Raw genomic sequence first — 19662 nt, 5'->3', positions numbered from 1 at the left:
TTTTCTTTTCTTTTTTTTTTTTTTTTTTCTCTCTCGCGTTACGCGGTCGGAAAGTGAAGGAACAGTATATAGAAGAGAGAGCAAAGTGGGAATTAAAGTAGGGAATGAGGTAAAATTGGACCGGGTCAGCGACACAATCCGAGGTTGAGATGAGAGTTAAGGAAGTGTTCTGTAGGTTCCAGTTTGAAGGGAGTTTGAAGCTAGTGGCGGAGTTCCCAGAACCCAATAATAATGGCGGGACGAATATTATTAAGTCCTGACTGAACGGTCCTAAATGTGGAACGTGGGATCGAAGGGGAAAAGAACTCCATAAAATCCGTAAAATTCATAGAAACTTCAGCAATAAAATCAGCTGTCCCTTGCAGCTACCTGGAGTCTGTCTGTGTGTCGAGATGGTGGCTTGAAGGAGATCCATTAATAAGTTTCCGACCTGGAGGATAAGTGACGGCATCACTCACTGCCTACTTTAGTTCGCAACCATAACTTGACAGTTAGACATTGCTCTATATAAACCCATTGAATTTCTCCGATCAGACGTCTGGTAGTTATTGCAGTATAACTTCTATGGGGAACCCCGCCCCCCAGATGATGGTCCTAGGCTTACAGTTCGGTACGATGAAACGGATTTATTTGGCGCTTCTCACAAGTATCTACCACCACCAGAATACAGTCAGACACTGGCTTGCTTGTCTAACTTACAACAGCTTCCGAGAATAATTCAAAGGATACGAGGAACTGATCATCTAACAGAGCATCCCCATTATCATTCAGGATCTCCAACAGATACCTACCTCCATACCTACACTACGGTATTCCTTCGATGTCACATGCCAGACCGACTTGCACACCGCCGGCGGATTGTCGCCTATAGAAGGCCAGCCATCTGGACAGAATCGGATATCCCATCCCATTCCATCCCATCTTATCTTCTCTCTATCCATCAAACCACTCTGACAATGTCATGCCATTCTTAGATGACCACTTGGACCCTTGTTAATAATTCTTTCTGGTAAACCATGTATGGAATGGCTATCTCCAGATCTAACAATATTGGGTAAATATCCGTGACTCAACAGCCAAGTCTTGCAATTCATGACGCATTTCCTGTCTGTAATTGAAACACAAAAGCAATATGTTGCGGTCCCCGAATCCAGCCCGATGTTGGCGCGCTCTCCCCCAGCGTCATATCCCAAAACTACGGCCTGTTTCGTTGCAGGCCCATCATTCTCACAGCCCACCACCCTGGCGGCCGGTTTCCGCTTTAGATGAGTATGGTCTCTTCTTTCGAATAAGAGATATCTTATTGACATGCCCACTGCTAATGCGATTCCTTTTTTTCCTCGCTCCAAAGATGGGTCGAGCGTGAAATTCGGCCGATTAGTTTAAGACAGTTGACTTTCTTTGGACGAACTTTGACGGAACCCCGACTTCTAAGCTCTGCCAACTATGTGCGGACGGAGCTTCCAACTAGGTTAGCATGGCTCCCAGTTGATTCAAACGAACCTTTCTGACATCCAATTCTGTTTTTTAATCATCTAGATTAGCCCACCGGCTACGGGACATCCAGAAACTACCGTATGTAGTGGTCGCCAATCGTCACCTCTCCCTTGTGTATGAACTTTACTACAAAGCGTTTGAGCGCTTCCGGAGAATCCCGGAGATAAAGACGCTTGAGGACAATGACAAGTTCTGTGACATTCTACGGAAAACTCTCAAAGAACACCTTGTCGTCATCCCCAAATTAGCCATGGGGGTTTTGGAGTGCCGAGATCTTTTACCACCCGACGTGATGGATCAATTTATGAATACTCTCCTTCGAGCGGTATGCGCTACATTGTGCTTATTATTCATTGTGATCACCCCTTGGTTCTGACTCCCGGTTTCCCAGCGAATCTCCCGCCGCGTCATTGCCGAGCAACACTTGGCCCTAACGGAAACGTTCAACTCTCCGTGGCACTTCCCTAGCGCGCAGGACCGAGGTGACTCGAACGCGGACTTTGTTGGAGAAGTGTTTCTCAAATGCAATGCGAAGGAGGTTGTCGAGCGATGTGGGAAACTCACACAGGATACAATGCGACAGGCCTCCGGCTCGGACAAGATCCCCGAGATTAACGTGCAGGGACATTTAGATGCTACCTTTCCCTATATGCTGAGCCATCTGGAGTACATTATTGGTGAACTCCTACGTAACTCGATCCAGGCCGTCAGTGAGAAATACAACGGATCACCCGAAAGGCCGCCGCCTATCGAGGTACTCATCTGCGAAGCACCTCAGCATGTCATCATGCGGGTGTCTGACCAGGGCGGGGGGATCCCTCGCGAAGTCCTCCCGTATCTGTGGTCCTTCACTAAAGGCCCCCACAGCAACGCCCGGCTCCAGAACCTGGGCCAGGTACCTGCAATGGCGGCGACTATGCAGGAGTTGTCGGTACCGAAGGAAACAAAACGGGTAGACAAAGACACATTCCGCGAGGGCTCGCTTGATACGCTTACCTCGCGACCTCCGAACCTTCGCCTTGGGATGGGGCTGCCGATGAGCCGGGTGTATGCAGAATATTGGGCCGGCAGCCTCGAGTTGCATAGCCTAGAAGGATATGGCGTGGACGCATTTCTCCAAATCTCGAAGCTTGGCAATAAGAATGAGCAAGTCACCACAAGAGCGTCGATCGATGCAGTTTGATTACCGACAGTATATAGGAAGATCATAAGATTCTCTATCTAGATGATTTATCTCCCTAAATCCCCCGGTCGCTTTTTCTGCTAAACCCAAAGCAGGGCTGCATGGACTGACGTTATCCGACGCGGGCTTTCCTGCCCTACGGAAGCCTTCTTGCCTTGAGCAGCCCTACAAAAGGATCGTGCCTTTCTATCAGCTGGCTTTGCCTGTAGCTCTTTCCCGTGTCATCGATCCTGCCATCTCCCTTCTATACATTTGCCATGAAGCGTCGCAATCCCTCCCCAAAAAGGAGGACAATGTCCCAGTCTGTGACTTTATCCTTCTCTTTGTGACTCTTATCCTCAGCTCCCTTGTTACACTGTTAGTAACGAGTCCTGATCCAAAATGAGTCAATTCCTACATTTTTTGATTCTCCTCTCTCTACCTTGTGAGTATTGTCCATCCCTACACACGTCGATAGGACCGTCTCGGCCGCTTGAACGGCTTCGAAATCAATGCCTAACCCAACCCGGCACCAGGCCCTCCTATCAGCGTGTACATCATGTGGGGATGTGATGTTGATCTCTGTCTTAATATCGTGCTGACACTTTGTTTGTAAGTCTAAGACCTCGTTGCATGAAATCCAGCGCATTCAGCATCTCCAATCTTGTGCAGCCATGCTGATCGGCATTTGGTTCAGGTACCTGCCGGGAGTTATCCATGCCCTCTACCTGTTATATACATATTACAACCGTCCGCCCCAGCCTAATGCAATACTCGATTAAAATGGAAACGTGCCTCAACCGGGTCTTTGGGATCCTGGAATGACGTGGGAATTGCAGGGTTAGTATACGTGTATTGAAGACGGGTATGAGTAGTGGTGATAAATACTTAATGACGTTGTCAATTCCTTGGAGATTGTCTAGACACACCTTTGGAGATGTCGCGCGTGGCTTAATTATTAATAAATAATTCTAACTGGCTATCATGGCAGTGTCTCATAGTAGTTATGACCATGGCTAGTCCTTTTTGTCTAATTCTTTTTTTATTATTCATTTTTTAATAGTCAAGAACATCCTACACCCAGCCCGATATAGATCTACGTTTTCCCCACCCCCTTAGATATACTGTCTAACCCTGCGCCTTCTCTTTCTCGGCATTTACTTTACTCCCCTTCAACGCAGGAAAATCGAAAGACTTACTCCGTCCGGCGTTCCCCGCCGTGTGTGGTATCGCACCCGATGCAGGACTCCACCACAGCGCTCCCACCCAGGGCTGCACATTCCACCCCACCGCCAGAGTCACATTCTCTCTCTCCGCCATCCTCCCCGTAATATCTCCAATCTGGTACTTGGCGCGCTGGCCACGCAGATGCAGCACTCCGGGCGTCGCAGCGGCCTCTTTGGCCTTCTTGGAGGTCGAGGTGGAGCGTTTCTGCGCCCGGCCGCGGTTCGCAGGGGAGGACGACGACGACGGAAAAAATCGGGCCTGCAGGGCGGAAAGCGAGTATGGTGATTCCGGAGCCTGGATGATGGTGTCCCAGATTATAGACTCGGAGGGAAGGAGACGGCTCGTGGAAGGGGTATCGGAGGATGAGTAGGAGGCGTAGACGTAGACGAAGAGTTGTTTTGTGTTCCAGTTGAAGAGGGAGGAGAGGTCTATATAATTAGTAATTAATGATTAGACTAGATATTTATTGTTTGTTGTAGGGTAGAAGGGTGGAATGGTTACCAGCGTCCAGGTCGAATCGCATCTGAGAGTATTCCTCTTTCTTGGTAGAATAGTAATGCGGTCGTCCTTTGACTCTATAATTAGGTTTATCAGTTATTTTGCCAATGTTCCTGGGGGACTGTAAACAAGAGACTGGAGCATACACTTTGACATCCTTCAAAGCCACCTCCGCCCTGGCATCATGGGCAGGATACAACAAGACCGACAGGGCAGCAGCGCCGGCCACAAACAGAGCGACGGTGGTGAAAAAGCCGAAGACGGCCTGCGCTCGGTTTAGAGAGGAGTGCATCCTGATCGGACAGATGGAATGGATGTCTGGATGCAACGGGGAGATGCGAGGCGGAGGATAACCATAGGATGATGATGGTGATAATGAAGAGGACAGACATGACGCCACAGTCTGGCGTAGTTGTGGCGCAGCTTATCGATAAGAACGATCGTATCAGCGATTGATTGTCTTCTCTTTCTCTCTACTCTTCGTACATAGTACTTACTAGTTCTATTATCCTGTCTTGACATCTCACTCTAAGGGTACATCCAACTGCATGTTGGTGTCCTTCCCATCCTAGATTCGATTATTGTTATCTATTCATTCCAGCTTAGTTGTTGCTCCACCAATCCATACACCAGAAGTATACCATATCGCGTCCGATACGTTTATCTAGGTAGAGAGATAGATATCTACGGTCAACGAAATGGGCGACCATGTTCTGTTCTTCTACGGTATTTTAATTTCGTTATTGAACGATTGATTCTGTTATCCTTTGTCTATAATCTTCTATCTCATATACACATACGCATACACATACACATACTCCCACGTCTGTCCACTTATCCGTCCCCTCATGTTACCCCACCTATACCCCAACACGTCCGTCATTCACTGGGAATATAATATCAGAGATAAATCCCGCGATAAACCTCAAAATATATAAACACCGACATATCCATGAATAATTTAAAGGAAGAAAAACTATCTAACAACACCAGGAACCCTAATGGCCCCCCAAATACTCCACCGCGTCATCCATGGCAGCCCGAACCCCGAACCCTGGCAAAAGGCCCTATTGACATTCAAACCCGCCATCTTGCACGGATTCCGACGACACCGGGTGCGCGGTGCCGATTACCCGGGCATCGTACCGAATAAAGACGGGGCGTCCGTGCTAGGCACGGTGGTCTTCGGACTCGCAGACGGGGATGTCCATCGACTGGATATCTTTGAGGGACCGGACTACGTCAAGGAGAAGGTGACGGTGAGGGTGCTGCGGGAGTCGTTGAGTGTGGATGGACATGGTCTGTCTGATCAGCTGCAGGACGGCGATGGGAAGCATCTGAGGGATGTGTTGGATGCGGCGGGGGCGGAGTTTGCGGATGAGGGAGAGGAGGTGCCAGCTGCGACGTATGTTTTTATTGCCGGGGAGGATAAGTTGGAGGAGGCGGAGTGGGATTTCGAGGCTTTCAAGAGGGATAAAATGGCGTGGTGGGTAGGGGCTGATGAGAGTGAGTGGTAGGGTCTAACTCAGTGTTTTTGTTTGCCTAGGATTCTGTTATAATATAGTAGAATTTTCTATATGGGGGTTCACCTACAGTGAGGGCTTAATATGCTGGAAGGTCTTGGTCTGGAGGAAGAGTGATTCTAATGCATGGTATATATGTACACGTCGTACGTCTTCCTTTGATCCCACATTGCAAGACATGCGAACAAAATAAATCCGGCACGGTAGTGTTCCGAAGCGACAATCTTTTATTGAAATCCATATGCAATGTTTGGTGTCTCATGTCCTCCCATGATAGTTAGAATGGATCCGTGTATCCCGTAATACTCGAAACGCCTGGTCAGAACTCCTAATTTGGCGGGCCTCTGGAATACGGAAAGAAAATAACAAATAAAAAGTAAAAAATAGCGGTTGACAGTAAGTGTTAACGAAATGCGTCGTCGCCTAGAGAGTAATGGAACCATAAATCATGACTCCCCATCCTTTTTTGGTTTGTGTTTAGTCACTCGTGGGCTTCCTTTGCCAGAGCCTCGTTCACCGGTGGATGGCGGAGGCGTCCCAGTAACCTGTACCTTGAAACGCTGCGGTTTCGCGGAGGACTCAACGCCGGAGTATTCCTCTACGCTGCCATCTTCTTCAACACGGACTATGTCCTGATCCTCTGGTCTCACCGCTTGTATGCCGCTTGAGCGTGAGGCAGCCTCTTTTTTACGGTCTGCTTTCTGTGATGGTGAATCGGGAAGTTGGATATCCTCTTGGCTATGAGGAACCTCAATGGCTTCGCCTCTGCCTGGATGCGCTGTCGCTTCTCCGGTGTCAGGCTCCAGGGCCCTGCTTAAAGAGTGCTTGGCATCTACCGATGATTGCTGATCTCTGGTTCGTGGATCCTTTGTAAGTTGGTCGATGCTGCTCGTTGTTAGAGCCCTCAGCTGTTTTGCAGCTGATCTGCCGTTACTAGAACGATAACTATTTGATGTCGCCTGTATCGTAGTCGGGCCCCTACTGGTTTGTAGCATTCGAGCGTTCGAACACCTGTCCTTGTTTTCAGCTGTGTCTGGAGCGGACGGACCAAGAAGAAAAGATATAGGCTGCTTGTCCGCCATAACATGCTGTGTGCTTGCTTTATCGGGGTTCAGTCGGTCTTGTTCATCGTAAAGCTCGTCAAGGAAATTACGCAGGCGGAACCGAAGTAGACCTGATCTCAACGGAGGCCAATCTTCATCTGTGCTCATTTCCTTCCGGAGAAGCTTTCGGACGAAAGAATCTGGGTCCTGGACGAATTTCTCTACATACGCCAGAAGATATAGTCCGCAGTCGGAGTAATTGGGCTGCAAGGGGATTCCACGAGCAGTCATGCCCTTGATCATGGATTTGTCAATCTCAATTCCCCTCTTGGACTTGGCCTCTGCGTAAAGGTAATCGCGAAGGATGCTAATGGTGGGCGAACGAGCCAGGTCCAGAGAATCAAACGTAATAATGATTGGCTGGCGGACATCATGTCTGACCCCTGGTGGTTTTCTCTTCTGTTTCTTTGGCTTTCGAGGGGAACCTGTTACCCCTAAGTGGGCGTCCTTAGAGTCAGCCTGCTCTGATGCCTTTGTGCTGATTGCAGGGCTAGAAGCTTTCGCCGGAGAAGAACTAGAACGGGGTCCTTCAGACAACTGGCCACATATATAAGGCGTCTTCGAGCCAAGTTCCCTTCGAATGTCTTTATCTGACAGACTCATTGATGCCAAAGATTGTCTAGTTAGTTCCTCTTTGGCAGGCTCTGTATCTCGGCCCACTTCTTCCGTGACATTGGCGCTACCCTCGCCGGGCTCAGGTGTTTCTGGAACTTCCCGAACCTCGCTATCCGGTCGAGAAGATGGCTCCTCGCCTCCGGCCGGCGCTGTATGTGTTGTAGTCTCTTTGGAAACACCAGGCAAGTTGGGCAGGTTACATATTATGGCGACGTACCAGTGTGCATTTTCGTTGATAGGCACCACAATGTAATCGTGGCGGAAGATATCGACGTTTCTAGTCCATTTCTGCACGCCATCATAATTCACGCTCTTCTTTCCCCTGGACCAATTTGTTAGGGTGGCGAAGAAGTACGAGTTGAAGAAATAGACCCTTTTCGCCGTTTCTTTATTGTTTCGCTCCAGATGATCTTCAAGGAAGCGTATGTAGAATCCTATCAGGTTATCATTCAAAAACTCATTGTCGCGGAGACGTTCCCGATCTTGAACGTCCACCTCGGCTTTCTTTTTCCCAAAGCGCGGGTACACGAGCGGTCTATATATCATCAGTACATAAAAGCAGAAGAAACGTGAGGAAGAAAGCATACGTATGCCACTTTTCAGTATTCACGTCAGATTTCGGTTGCGGGCCATGGTCTTCGTCTCCATCATCACTACATGATGGGTCAGCCAAAACATCCTTCGCCGAAGCGGTGAGGATGGCCTAGATAGAAGCTTACCAGACTACAGTGGTTGGGGGTGCGCGGCGCGACATCGACCTCGTTTCCCGAATCGGAGATGACCAAAGTGACTTATACTTCTTAACTTGGATTTCAACGGTCTCGTGTTGAGCATTAGAAGGATTACAGGTCGCTCTGGGCAAGGTGGCGGGAGCGGTATCCAAATGCGTCTGTTTTTGTCCGGCAGTATTGCCATCGTGGCCCTGCAGCGCATCCGACAGCTTCACCCTCTTGGAGGCCTCGGGCTTCGTCATTTTCTCTGGTGATCGCTGGCCTGTTCCATGGTCCGGGAGGTGTTTGGATCCGTGGGCCTTTTGATCCAGTATTCTCTTGTTTTTGCGGGTGAATGCTTTGTCCATGTATTTCCTTCTTCAGGTCAGCCAGCCCGTAATAAGCAGGAATTCTTAAGAGGATTGGAAAAATATACGGGGTATAGACCTACTCTTCTCTGGAAAAAACCCTGGCTCCCTGGTCTTGTAACAAAGCGCATAAATCTCCCTTTGCCTCCGACGATGACAACTCCATGTCCAACTGCAACTGATCGTCGGGCTCATTCGTTCGCGATAAACTCAACCGAATCTTTCGGCTGGGCTCTTCGCCTTGCTCGACCTTCGTGACCCTCCTCAGTTGGATTGGGGACATATCTTTTGGAAATCCAAGTAGCGTGATTGTACCTTGTGTGGGATTGATGTTCAAGTCAACGGTCTCACCCTCTGATGGTCGTCGCTCAATAGCCCCTATTCGAACGTAGGTCGCCTTGAACACCTGATCCACAGAGCGGCTTTTCTTTGGCTTTGGATTTTTCCGTAGTTTCCCCTTGCTTCGAGAGAATCCACTTGTAAAGGTTGTCGGTCGGATATCGGACGGAGACGGTTGAAGACGACACGGTGGCCGCTGCTCTTCCATATCTGATTCGTCACTGGTTTTTTTCTTACCGCCTCTTCTCACAAATATAGGCACTGGCTTCACAGTTGCTTCTCCTTGTAGCTCATCAGGGCTCTCTCGTGAGTCGGATCTGTGATCCTGCTCGTCCGCCGCAATGAATGGGTTCTGAAGGGGCGGGCCTTCTGGCACTCTATTTCCACTGGACCCATTTGGACCGTATATCTCGACACTCGCCATTATCTCGTGCATTGGTGTTTCAGGTGATTTCTCAACGTCAATAGACTTGGCAACAGGCTTGAATATCCCTGACCGCCTTTCTCTTGCAGCATTTTCAGTGAACTGTTCATCCTGATCTTCATCCCCAGACCAGAGATTGTGTCTTTTTGTTGGCGACACTTGGTGCCTAGGGACCTTAAAAATTCGCTCCACTTCGCGGTACTCGTTATTTCTTCGCTTTTTCGGCCTTTTAGTCTTACCTGAAGGCTGACTTGACACTGAAGACCGACGTGCCGAATTTCCCGCGATAGACGACGTTTCTGGCACTGGCGGTTCCAGTAGATCATCATCCGAGATACTGATGGCTCTCCCCGATGGCTTATCTTGGCTATCACAACGTCGCCGCTTGGACGGCCTCTCCGACGTATCGTAATCTGTAGTATTTTCCAGGCGAGGAAGGGTAACACCAAAGCCCGGCTGCTTGTTACTCATACGACCCTGTTTTCCCTGGGCGCGAACAGGGCCGCTGTCTCGAGCTCTCCCTGTCAGAGTATTTACAGGTCTGAGCGATACATGAAACTGTAATTCGTAAGCGTAAGAATAAGCAAGTCGAACATATCTATGTGGCCGCAGAATACTACTACCTGTGGTTTCTTGCTCTTATACGTGTATCCCGGTGTTATCGGTACCCCACCGGGGCTACGCCTAAAGGCCACCACATGTGAGTTTCACGACTTCCTCATGCCATTGTGGATCAAACAAATAATTCGACGACGTACCGTGCAGTGGAAGGAGGAAATAGTCTCTGCTCATCAGAGAAAGAGGTGCCATCGTGCTCCTTGGTACCCATGGGCCTCTCGTCGCCACGCCTAGCACCAAAATGCATCATCAGTTTTGTCCGTACGGTGTCCACGTTGTTCGGGTGATATTTACAAACGACTCATTCCTAATCCGGGTCGTGGAATGGTCTGGCGTGCTAATGAACGTACAACTCGAGATCTCTGGACTGGGTGGAATATTTCGGCATAGCTAGAAACGGACTTGAGTTGGCAAAAAGCAAAGAATTAGCCTATACGCAAGACAGGTGTGGCGGGAAAGACCCAAGTGTATGTGATAAAACTACGGGATTGCTTGCAGTCCCGCGTATGGTGTCCGTCCGACGAGGGGAACAAGAAAGAGGAAACAAAGCAAAATCACAGCCCGCATGGAATCAGCAAAAGAATAGGGCCTTACGTCGGACGGATGAATCGAAGATCCTAGAGGCAAAAAGGTAGTATTCCTTCCCACTGGTGACTGATCAGAGCTTGCATCTGACGGAGGAGAATTGGCTGCAGATTGCGCTGGATGACAAGATTGACCAGGAGTCCAGCCCGGCAATAGCTTTGATACTCTCTCAAGAAATGACATGTATGTGGGTCATGGCGTGACCACAACAATCCAGTGGGTCTTCATTGCCCAGCACCAGCAAAATAAAGAAAAGAAAAGAGGGAAAACCTGGTGAGAGTGTGAATAGACCAAGCATTGAAGAGACCCAAAAGTATGATGATGTTCAAAAAGGCGGTGGGGGGAGGTTTTCTGCCCCCCATCATGCCGAAAGCCGTAGGTGTGGAACTCTGTCATAAGCGCACATCATCCCCAGGCAAACAGACGTACTACGTTCCCTTACAACAAAGGGAGGCCAAAAAAAAAAAAAAAAGAAAAATCCAACAGTCAGATCCAAGAGTTCTGGTTAATAGAATACAGTCTTGCCACATCCTTTCCAGTGCTCCTTGTTTTGCTTTAGAACGTGCACGGCATCTCGCATGAAAACATCAAACAAGAAAATGAGAATCACGATAAACCCATGTCCAAAGCAGACGCAATATTCGCCCCAATGCCCCGATTCCAAGTCATCCCAATCATTTTTGGTGGCTTTTCTTTTACTATACAGGACCATGAACAAGCCTCGGATAATGCATATCAATCAAGACGCCGCTCCCTTTCCTTTATCTCCCGTAGAATCATCATTGCTAGTAGGTCTCCGCCGGTCTCCTCCCGAGTGATGGTGCTGGTTATTATTGTTGTTGTTGTTATGGTAATGATGATGATGATGGTGGTGGTGGTGGTGGTGACCGGCGTTTCCAGCGGCCTTCTCCTGACGAGCTTGATCAATGGCAGAGCGTTGAGCAATGCTGTCATCATGGCTCTTCCATACGATATTGGTGTCGACCGGGAAGCCCAGCAAACGTTTGATGGTTTCCCTGCAAGGTGTGTTAGTTACCTAGAGGGGAAATATTCATGGTTTTCATGGGCATCCATGTAGCTAGCCCCAAAAAAGAAAAGAGCCCATACCTAATTTTAATGTTTCGCCCTCCATCGATCCGGGTCCAGACACTCAAAACATCCTCTCCACCCCGCACACTGAGAACAGCACCACAAACCTCGTCGCTGGCCTCCGCAAACTGATCGCCAACCATCGCCAGGAGAAGATCCTCCCAGTACCGATCCGCCACCCCCTTCTTCAATCGAACCACCCATTTCCCACCCGTCTTGTTGGCCTCATCCTCCCATACAGGACGGATTCCCTTTTTGAAAATATGGTAGTCGGAGATGGTGGGGAGGAGAGAGGGTCGCTTCAAGTGCGCATATATCGACCAGAAACTCTCGACCGAGGATATCGACGCAAGGGGAATGGTGGATTTTTCGTAATCGGAGTATTTAGGTGTGGGAGGACGGTACCAAACGACCCAGGTAGACTTGAGGGTATGTTCCTTCGAACCAGACAGCGACATCGGTCCCTTCGTCCTGATGCCCTCTACCGATTCCAGCTCCGAGGACGGGTCTCGTTTCTCTCCGGGAGTTTTGACGTCGGAACCTCCGCCGGGGGTCTTGGGGGCACCAAATGAGGCAAAGGCGCCGGAGCCGAGGCCGAATGCAGAAGAGGCGTTTGTTGACGGAGAAGAGACGCCACCTGATAGAGGAGATAAGGCGTTAAAAGGATTCGATCGACCGTGGGAACTATCTGGACCAAAACGTTTCGACGTGCGGGGAATCTCAACCCTGGCGCCACCTTCTTTGCCGTCCGTCCCCGCCATAGATAAAGACAGCTTCGAGGTGCTACACGAAGGGTTAGGAATCAGTCAGTCTGCGTGAAGGGAAAAAAAAAGATAAAATAAATAGGCCGAGGTATAAGGAGGAAAGAACAATAGAGGACATACTTGGATCGGCGAGTCCACAAGTTTGCGTTATCCATGGAGGCAGGTACCGAGACAGCTCAGAAAGCGAGCGGTCATCAGGCAGGAAAGGGTAAAGCGGTAAGTTGTTGGGAGTTCTGCAAAGAGAGAAACGAGGCGTATGATATACAAGTGTGGGGATGTTGGAAGAAAAAAAAGAGAGAAAAATTGAGGGCAAAAAGACACCAAAGCAAAAAACAAAAAAAAGTAAAGAAAGATGAGCGCAAAAAGAGTAATTAAACACGCAAGTTAAAAGAATGAAAGAGAGTGAAAGAAGCAAATGACAGAAGAATCTAAACTATGCCAAGGTCGAAAAAATCCAGGTAGCAATCGTGATCGTGATCGTGAACGTTAGCAGGAAAGAGACGTGGGGGATAGTAAGTAGTAGGTAATAGTAAAGAGGACAATGGATGGGATGGAATCGAATGGGATAGGATTAGGTTAGAAGAACCGAACGATCGGACAGGAGAGGATAGAAGAATTGGGTACTGATGGGAGGATAGGAAATGTAGAAAGGAGGACAATGTAAGTACTAAGAGGTATCAAGGAACAACTTTTAAGGTACGTCGTGCAACGGGAAATGTTCCTTCTGTTCTTCTTTTCTGGCAAATTAATGCCCTTACGAAATCCGACCCGCCCAGTCCGCTCCGTCGTTTTTCCATCCCGTCCTCTCTCTTATATTTTATTTTCCCTCCTCCGTTTCTTTTCTTCTTTTTCTTTTTCCACAAAACCCAAGACCACCAACTCAAATCATCGCTGGCTGCAACCGGTTCTTTTTGGATCTTTTCACTGCACTGGTGATTCCGATGAGTGTGTCGAGAATAATCTTTTTAGAAACCCGCTTCTAAAACCATCATCACGAGGGCTTCCCAGCTCCATGATGCGGTGATGACCTGTATGTCGGGACATTCCTTTTGAATATATTCATAGGATTCTTCCTTCGATTTTAGGATTATTTTGTTTCGACGATGGGAGAGGGTCCCTTGCGCCCCGTCGTCCCGGTGTCCTCATCTAAAACCGGCCAGTCTATATAAATTCACGGTGCGTCCGTTCTCATTTTCTCTCGCAAGATCCATGTGGTGATCCATCCATACCCATTATCATGAAGAGAAAGACGTTCTCTGGTAAGCCGAGGTGCTCAACCGCTACTACACTGCCGTTATCGGTTTCATGCTGGTTGAGTGTGAGGTTCGAAAGGCAAAGTCTGAATTCTGTCGCCATCTAGAGATGAAGTCTACGGCTACTTGTGCTATGTGTGCAATATAATATGCTGACTGGACGGATGATAGATTGTAATCCCTAAGATTTCTCCCTAGTCATCGTTCAGGTCGACATGTCGCGTTCACTCGTACCTCTTGTTGCCTCGCAGTTACGGACCGACCAGTAGAAGCCCATAAGTCACCGTGGGGGCTACACGACGCAGCGAGATGTTGCGCCCATAAGAACAGCAAAGAATGCATGTCGCTATGGCGATGTATCTTTGAATGGGAAGAAATAAACTCTATTCACTACAGTAAAAATGGTTAAATGCAACCTCCTTAAATTACAATACTCCACTAAATGCAAGCCATTATAGCGGCCAATTTGACTTCATAAAAAATTGTACGGAACTCCATTATCTACAAGATGCAATCGACCTTCATTTCTCCCATAGATTGCACTTAAGGACGTAAAAATCCACTTTAAAATACGTGGGCCCACTTGATTGACCAATTATATTAGTTTAATATAATACATTATATATAGTTACATAAGTTACTAGTTAAATTATAACTGAAGTTAGTTGGTTATAACGTATTCGGTAAGCGAGCCGGCCATGAAAGCGAGTCGGCCACCTCGTATTGCATATAATATAGGGCTTTTTCATGTCGAGAGGGCCTTAAATATATGATATACACTATTATTATACTAAATATACATATAGTGGACTGGAAAGCCTATATTTTTTCTGGTTCTTTATATTACAATACATTCAATTGTATTTATCATATTTTCGTATTATAGAGTGGGAAAAAATAATAAAATTACAAGTAAAATATGTATACAGTGTAAAACGATATTTATTCAGAGGGACCTTAGGACTTTATGTGTACTCATAATATGCGTGGAGTTATTAAGAATCGAAAAGTCATATTTTATATGCAACAAGGTGGCCGGCTTGCTTACCGAATACGTTATATATAAGCAGAATATAGGCCTAACTATCCCCATATATTCTGACAAATGCAATAATCTAAATGCATCTGAAGAGGCAGTCCAAAATGATTGCATTTAACCGGGGTTTATTGTAGTTACACTGATCTTGCATGGTGTCATAATAAATAATATAATATGTCCACTGCCAAAATAATCGCCGACGAAACACCCCTCCATACGCCCCGTTGGAACCTTCGTTGTAAATGCATGCAAGTCGTAGTACACCCATCATGCTCAAAGGATGCATGAATTCCTACGACAGGTCAAGCAATCGTCCCTAAATTCATTCGTTCAGTCGAACTGCGGAGCCGGCATTATAATGCTCCATCGCCACCATTAGATAGTTCATACATTTCCGAGAAAGCAGGAGGGGAACAAGAAAAAGAATGTTGCCCCGTAAGAAAATTAAAAAGGAGTCAAGAAGTGATTCCGAAACCGAGTCTAGAACTCTAGTACTCAACCGGCTCCTCGGTTGCATCTTGTTTGATACGCTTGATGTCTCGTTCACTCTGAGAACCTGAAGGGGCCGCTTTTCGTTTCTCTTTATCCTTCTGATACTCCGCACGACGCGCCTCTCGGTCCCTCTCCTTACGGAGGGCTTTTGATTCGAATTCGTGCCAGTCCCCTTCGATGTTTTCCAGTCTAGGTCCCGATTAGACAATGTCAAGCGAAAGAAAACGAACACAAACACTTACTCGATGGCCTGCTGGGGCTTTGGCTCCTCGGAGATAAAGTACGGGTGTTTCAAGACTTCCTCCGCCGTTGGCCGCTTCGCAGGGTCATATCGGAAAACCTGAGAAACCATGTCCAGAGCTGCCGGGGACAGGACTGAGCTATACACATCCTCGAAGGCTCGCTTTTTTCGCTCGGTTGGCCGCATCAGTTCAAACCATGGCATTTCGACAACATCTGGCCACTCCGCCCGCGTAGGTGTCCCCAAAGAATTGTAGAGCTTGTCCAACTGGCTGATCTCTCCCCCTTCGCCAGGGAATACAGCTTTCTTGGTGAACATTTCCACATATACACAGGCTGCACTCCAAACATCAACCGCTGGTCCGTATCTAGTTTCACCCAGAAGGAGTTCCGGCGGCCGATACCATATGGTGATAACCCGATTAGTATAATCAAGCTGGCGACTTTTGGAGAAAAATCTCGCCAAGCCGAAGTCGGCATATTTGAGCTGCCCTCGATTGCTTACGAGGATGTTTGCAGCCTTGATATCACGGTGTAGGATGCCTCGATGGTGAAGGTAATTTAGCCCTTCAAACATCTGCCTTGCTAGATCTTTCTTGTGGCTCGCCGTAAGCGTAAATGTCGGGTGGTTGATGAGACCAGTAAGGTCGTGCGAAAGATATTCGAACACCATGAAGCATTCGTTCTTCTCAACCATCACTTCCAGCAAGCTGACCACATTGTGGTTACGGAGGTGTTGGAGCAGTTTGATTTCTCGTACTGCAGTGACTGGGAACCCATCTTTTTCACCTTCCATCCGTATCTTCTTTAAGGCCACTTTATTTTGGGTGTAGACATGGATCGCCTTGAATACCTTCCCATAAGTGCCAGCACCAATCACCGACTCGTTCCCAGGCTTCCGGTAATATACAGAATCCGATTTGGCAAACTCATCAGACAGAGTGGGACGTGGTTTCATCCGAGTCACGATCTTGGTTTGCTTCTTAGGTTCTGGAGAGAGTTCACGGTGACGTTCAGGACGGAAATCACGTCGACGGTCGCCCCTCCTTCTCTCATTGCGGTTGTCGAACCGACGGTCCTCTCTCCGGTTCTCTCGCCCATCCCGGGGCTCGCGGAAGCCACGAGAATCCCGGAAATCTCTCCGGTCAGGCCTTCCCCTATCCCGGTCTCGTTCGCGATGACGCTCCCGGTCTCGGTCACGACGATCAAATCTTAGATCCGGCTTGAATTTCGGCGCTGGGCCAGTAGGCATTCTGCTGCGAGGGGGCTCGGCGGCCCTGGAGGGTGGCTCACGTGCCAACATTCTCTGCGCCAAATCAGGGACTGGTTTAGGGGCCGGAGCCGGAGTAGTCTTCGCTTTGAATGCGAAACTGATCTTGCCTCCTTTATTCGGTGTTGAAGTGTCGGGTTTTTGCGTATTCAATGGTTGCTGCTGATGACCTCCAGTCTCGGGGAAAGATTTAGAACCTTCATTATCTGCGTGAGGGTCATTCACGGGATGTTCGAAAACGTTGCTACCCTCCTCCACAGCCCTTGCCGCCTCATCGTCCGGCGGAGGGGGAGGTGGAGGACTCGGTGACGCTGGACCATGCGTGGAATGAGGACTATGGGAGGATCCTCGGACTCGGGGGTATGCTCCACCTCGTGAAAAGCTGGTGAAACGACCGCGACCACGTGGCGAAGGGCCATTGCTGTGATTCAAAAGACCAGAATTAGAGAACCGGCGACCACCGTGATAATTGCCACGGTATCCTGAATGACCTCCACGATAAGGCGGGCCAGAGTGGGAGGGTGCATTGTATGGGTTAGGATTTTGATAATACTGGCCCTGTTGGCCATTTTGAGAATACCTATGCGGAGAGGAATGGCTATATTTTCGCCTATGATTAGCCTAGTCCCGAAATGTCCTGAAAAAGAGGGGACGTACCCTGATTGCTCAAGATATGCACGTTGTTGTCCACTCCATCCACCCCGACCGGCAGAAAATGGAGATGTAGGCTGCGGAGAGCTGTGAAATGAATTAGTCGGCGTCGCACGCTGCGGTGACGCCGAGTATTCTCTTGTATCAACGTGTGCCCGGGTGGAACGAGGATGCGGACCACCTTGTGCATCAGATGGCCGCCTGCCGTGCGGCTGAAATGTTTCACGCACTGTATCTCCAATCGCAGAGGTAGTAGCATTGTCCGCATCAAAACTTGGGCTTAGTCGAGGTGGCGAAGGAGATCGGAACGACTCGTCTGTCATAGAACGAACCGGTCTAGAAGTATCCATCGTCATCGAGTCACGGCGAGAAGCAAAAGATAGCCTTGAATCGCCGGACCGAGTAGAATGGCGAGACACAGATCGATAACGAGACCCTTCCTCAAAATCTTCTTCGGGCTGAGGGCTGTGAAACCGCCGACGAGGGTAGTTATAAGACTTGCCACCACGGACGGGGGACTTAGATCGTCTAGGACGAGGCGAAGGTTGTCGTCGTCCACCTTCCGGTTTACGCCGGTCTCTACCCCGTCGTGGAGATCTTCGCCCGGACCTCCCACGACCAGGGAAGCGGCCACCACGCTTCTTATACGGGAAGCCTCGGTCAAAATCGCCCCCTGGATAGCGATGTCGCGGTTGGTTAGGGTGGCTAGGGCGATGAGGATAACCGCTGGGAGAAGGACTTCGAGTTCTCTTGCGTTTTGAAGGAGGTGCAGATGGTGACCCGTCTCTTGGGTAATCTCTCTCGATTGGTCTCGCAGTCTCCCAAGGACGGGAGGGGTTCGGGCCTGAAAACTCAGCCTGGTTCTGACGGTGCTTGGTCTCCGAGTGAGAGAGACCAGGGAAGCCACGAGCAGAAGCGGCACTAGGAGAAAATTCACGGGGTGGGGGACGCTCTTCGACGTCGTGAGAGAAAGGACGCGGTGGTGGCGACCGAAACGGGGGACCGGGTCTCCCGTCCTTGTGTCGACGACGACGGTCCTTGTCACGATAGCCTGACCTTCCCCTGTCACGATGTGATCCTCGAGGTCTGTGCCGTTCCCGATCTCTCTCGTCTCTAGTGTCACCGGTGGTTCTCCACTGGTCTCTCAACACCGGACTCCTACGGGACCCAGCCATGTAAATTGATTCAACCGCATCTGGTTCTGGAACAAATAAAGAAAAATGACCCTGGGATCAGGAAAGCTGGTGAGCTAGAAAGCGAAGGATTCGCATGAAAAGATGATTAATCGTCGGGATTCTGGTTGTGGAGCCCTCTATCCTCCGTCTAGTCGTCGGGCGTGTATCGCCGCGTTCTCAGAAGTCTTTCTGGCGGGAGGGCGAATGGGTGGAGCGGAAGACCGGTTTTTCCGAGCTGGGACGGATTCTAGATGGGGGAATGCAAGAGCGTTAAAAAACTTCGAGGGGGAGAAGGAAAAAGAACACAGAAGAGTGAGCGAAAAGGGGGAGACGCACCTTCGTCGTTGTGGGTGGAGGTTCTTTTTTTTTTGCCCTGTTTGTCCCTCCCTTATTCTGTGTCTGGTCGTCGTGGACTTTTTTTTTTTTTTTTTTTCTCTCTTTAAAGCATACGAAAACCCAATTTACCCGCAGGTGGTGAACGGGAACTACCTACTTGGTGACGGGGGAGAAGGACCAAGTAAAAAAAAAAAAAAAAACACAGTCCAGCAGTAGCGGGAGCCTTGGACTTTGAAACAGGCCAACCCAAATTTCCCACGGGTACAGTACCATAACAATTTGGGGGTAGTTAATCGACCAAGGACATTTTGTTTTGACCCTTCTGCACTGGCCGTGCGGCTCTTCTACGAACGGGAGACGGAGGGCTCAATGGGAGAACAGAGAGGTGGTTGTGGATGACACCACTGTTTTCACTCCCAAATGCAATGCATCCCCCTCTCTGTATGTATCTTCAACCTCGGCCAGCATCCACAAAATAACACGATCTTTCCTTTCGGGTTCAAGATGTTGGCCGCCTTGACTTCATCGCTTTATGCCTTGAAAAAGCTTCGGACCAGACAGGCCGACTCTCTTTGGATCTGGCCTTTTAAAATCCTCTCACTCATTCTTCCCTTTTTTCTATCTCATGAGAGATGCTTTCGTGTAAAGCAGCTGACTGGGGCGCCTTTCTGTCTGTTCAAGTAT

General features: G+C 48.9%; 5 protein-coding genes across 5 annotated transcripts; 2 read left to right on the top strand and 3 right to left on the bottom strand.

Moving 5' to 3' along the window:
• Positions 1–1016: 1016 nt before the first annotated feature.
• On the top strand, positions 1017–2680 carry ATNIH1004_009796 (protein kinase PKP2; the record flags this gene model as incomplete). The annotated part of the gene is made up of 3 exons (XM_033574378.1): positions 1017–1054; positions 1540–1822; positions 1889–2680. 3 exons carry the CDS (start codon positions 1017–1019, stop codon positions 2678–2680), a joined length of 1113 nt encoding a protein of 370 aa, XP_033422396.1.
• Positions 2681–3787: 1107 nt separating this feature from the next.
• Positions 3788–4676, bottom strand: ATNIH1004_009795 (signal peptidase complex subunit SPC3; the record flags this gene model as incomplete). Its single annotated transcript, XM_033574377.1, has 3 exons — positions 3788–4314; positions 4388–4461; positions 4531–4676. 3 exons carry the CDS (start codon positions 4674–4676, stop codon positions 3788–3790), a joined length of 747 nt encoding a protein of 248 aa, XP_033422395.1.
• Positions 4677–5385: 709 nt separating this feature from the next.
• ATNIH1004_009794 (gamma-glutamylcyclotransferase family protein) lies at positions 5386–5901 on the top strand (the record flags this gene model as incomplete). The annotated part of the gene is made up of 1 exon (XM_033574376.1): positions 5386–5901. The coding sequence occupies one exon, from the start codon at positions 5386–5388 to the stop codon at positions 5899–5901; it is 516 nt and encodes a 171-aa protein (XP_033422394.1).
• A 452-nt stretch (positions 5902–6353) lies between these two features.
• Positions 6354–12677, bottom strand: ATNIH1004_009793 (uncharacterized protein; the record flags this gene model as incomplete). Its single annotated transcript, XM_033574375.1, has 9 exons — positions 6354–8160; positions 8213–8278; positions 8345–8710; positions 8787–10007; positions 10225–10314; positions 10379–10485; positions 11640–11685; positions 11777–12541; positions 12643–12677. The coding sequence occupies 9 exons, from the start codon at positions 12675–12677 to the stop codon at positions 6354–6356; spliced, it is 4503 nt and encodes a 1500-aa protein (XP_033422393.1).
• A 2625-nt stretch (positions 12678–15302) lies between these two features.
• On the bottom strand, positions 15303–18642 carry CDK12 (putative protein kinase; the record flags this gene model as incomplete). The annotated part of the gene is made up of 3 exons (XM_033574374.1): positions 15303–15495; positions 15549–17414; positions 17474–18642. 3 exons carry the CDS (start codon positions 18640–18642, stop codon positions 15303–15305), a joined length of 3228 nt encoding a protein of 1075 aa, XP_033422392.1.
• Positions 18643–19662: the final 1020 nt, after the last annotated feature.

Source organism: Aspergillus tanneri, assembly GCF_003426965.1.
Source record: "Aspergillus tanneri strain NIH1004 chromosome Unknown AapTan_5_pilon_pilon_pilon, whole genome shotgun sequence".
Classification (NCBI taxonomy): Eukaryota; Fungi; Ascomycota; class Eurotiomycetes; order Eurotiales; family Aspergillaceae; genus Aspergillus; species Aspergillus tanneri.
Note: the sequence above shows the minus strand (reverse complement) of the source record. Positions and strands in the feature narration are given on the sequence as shown.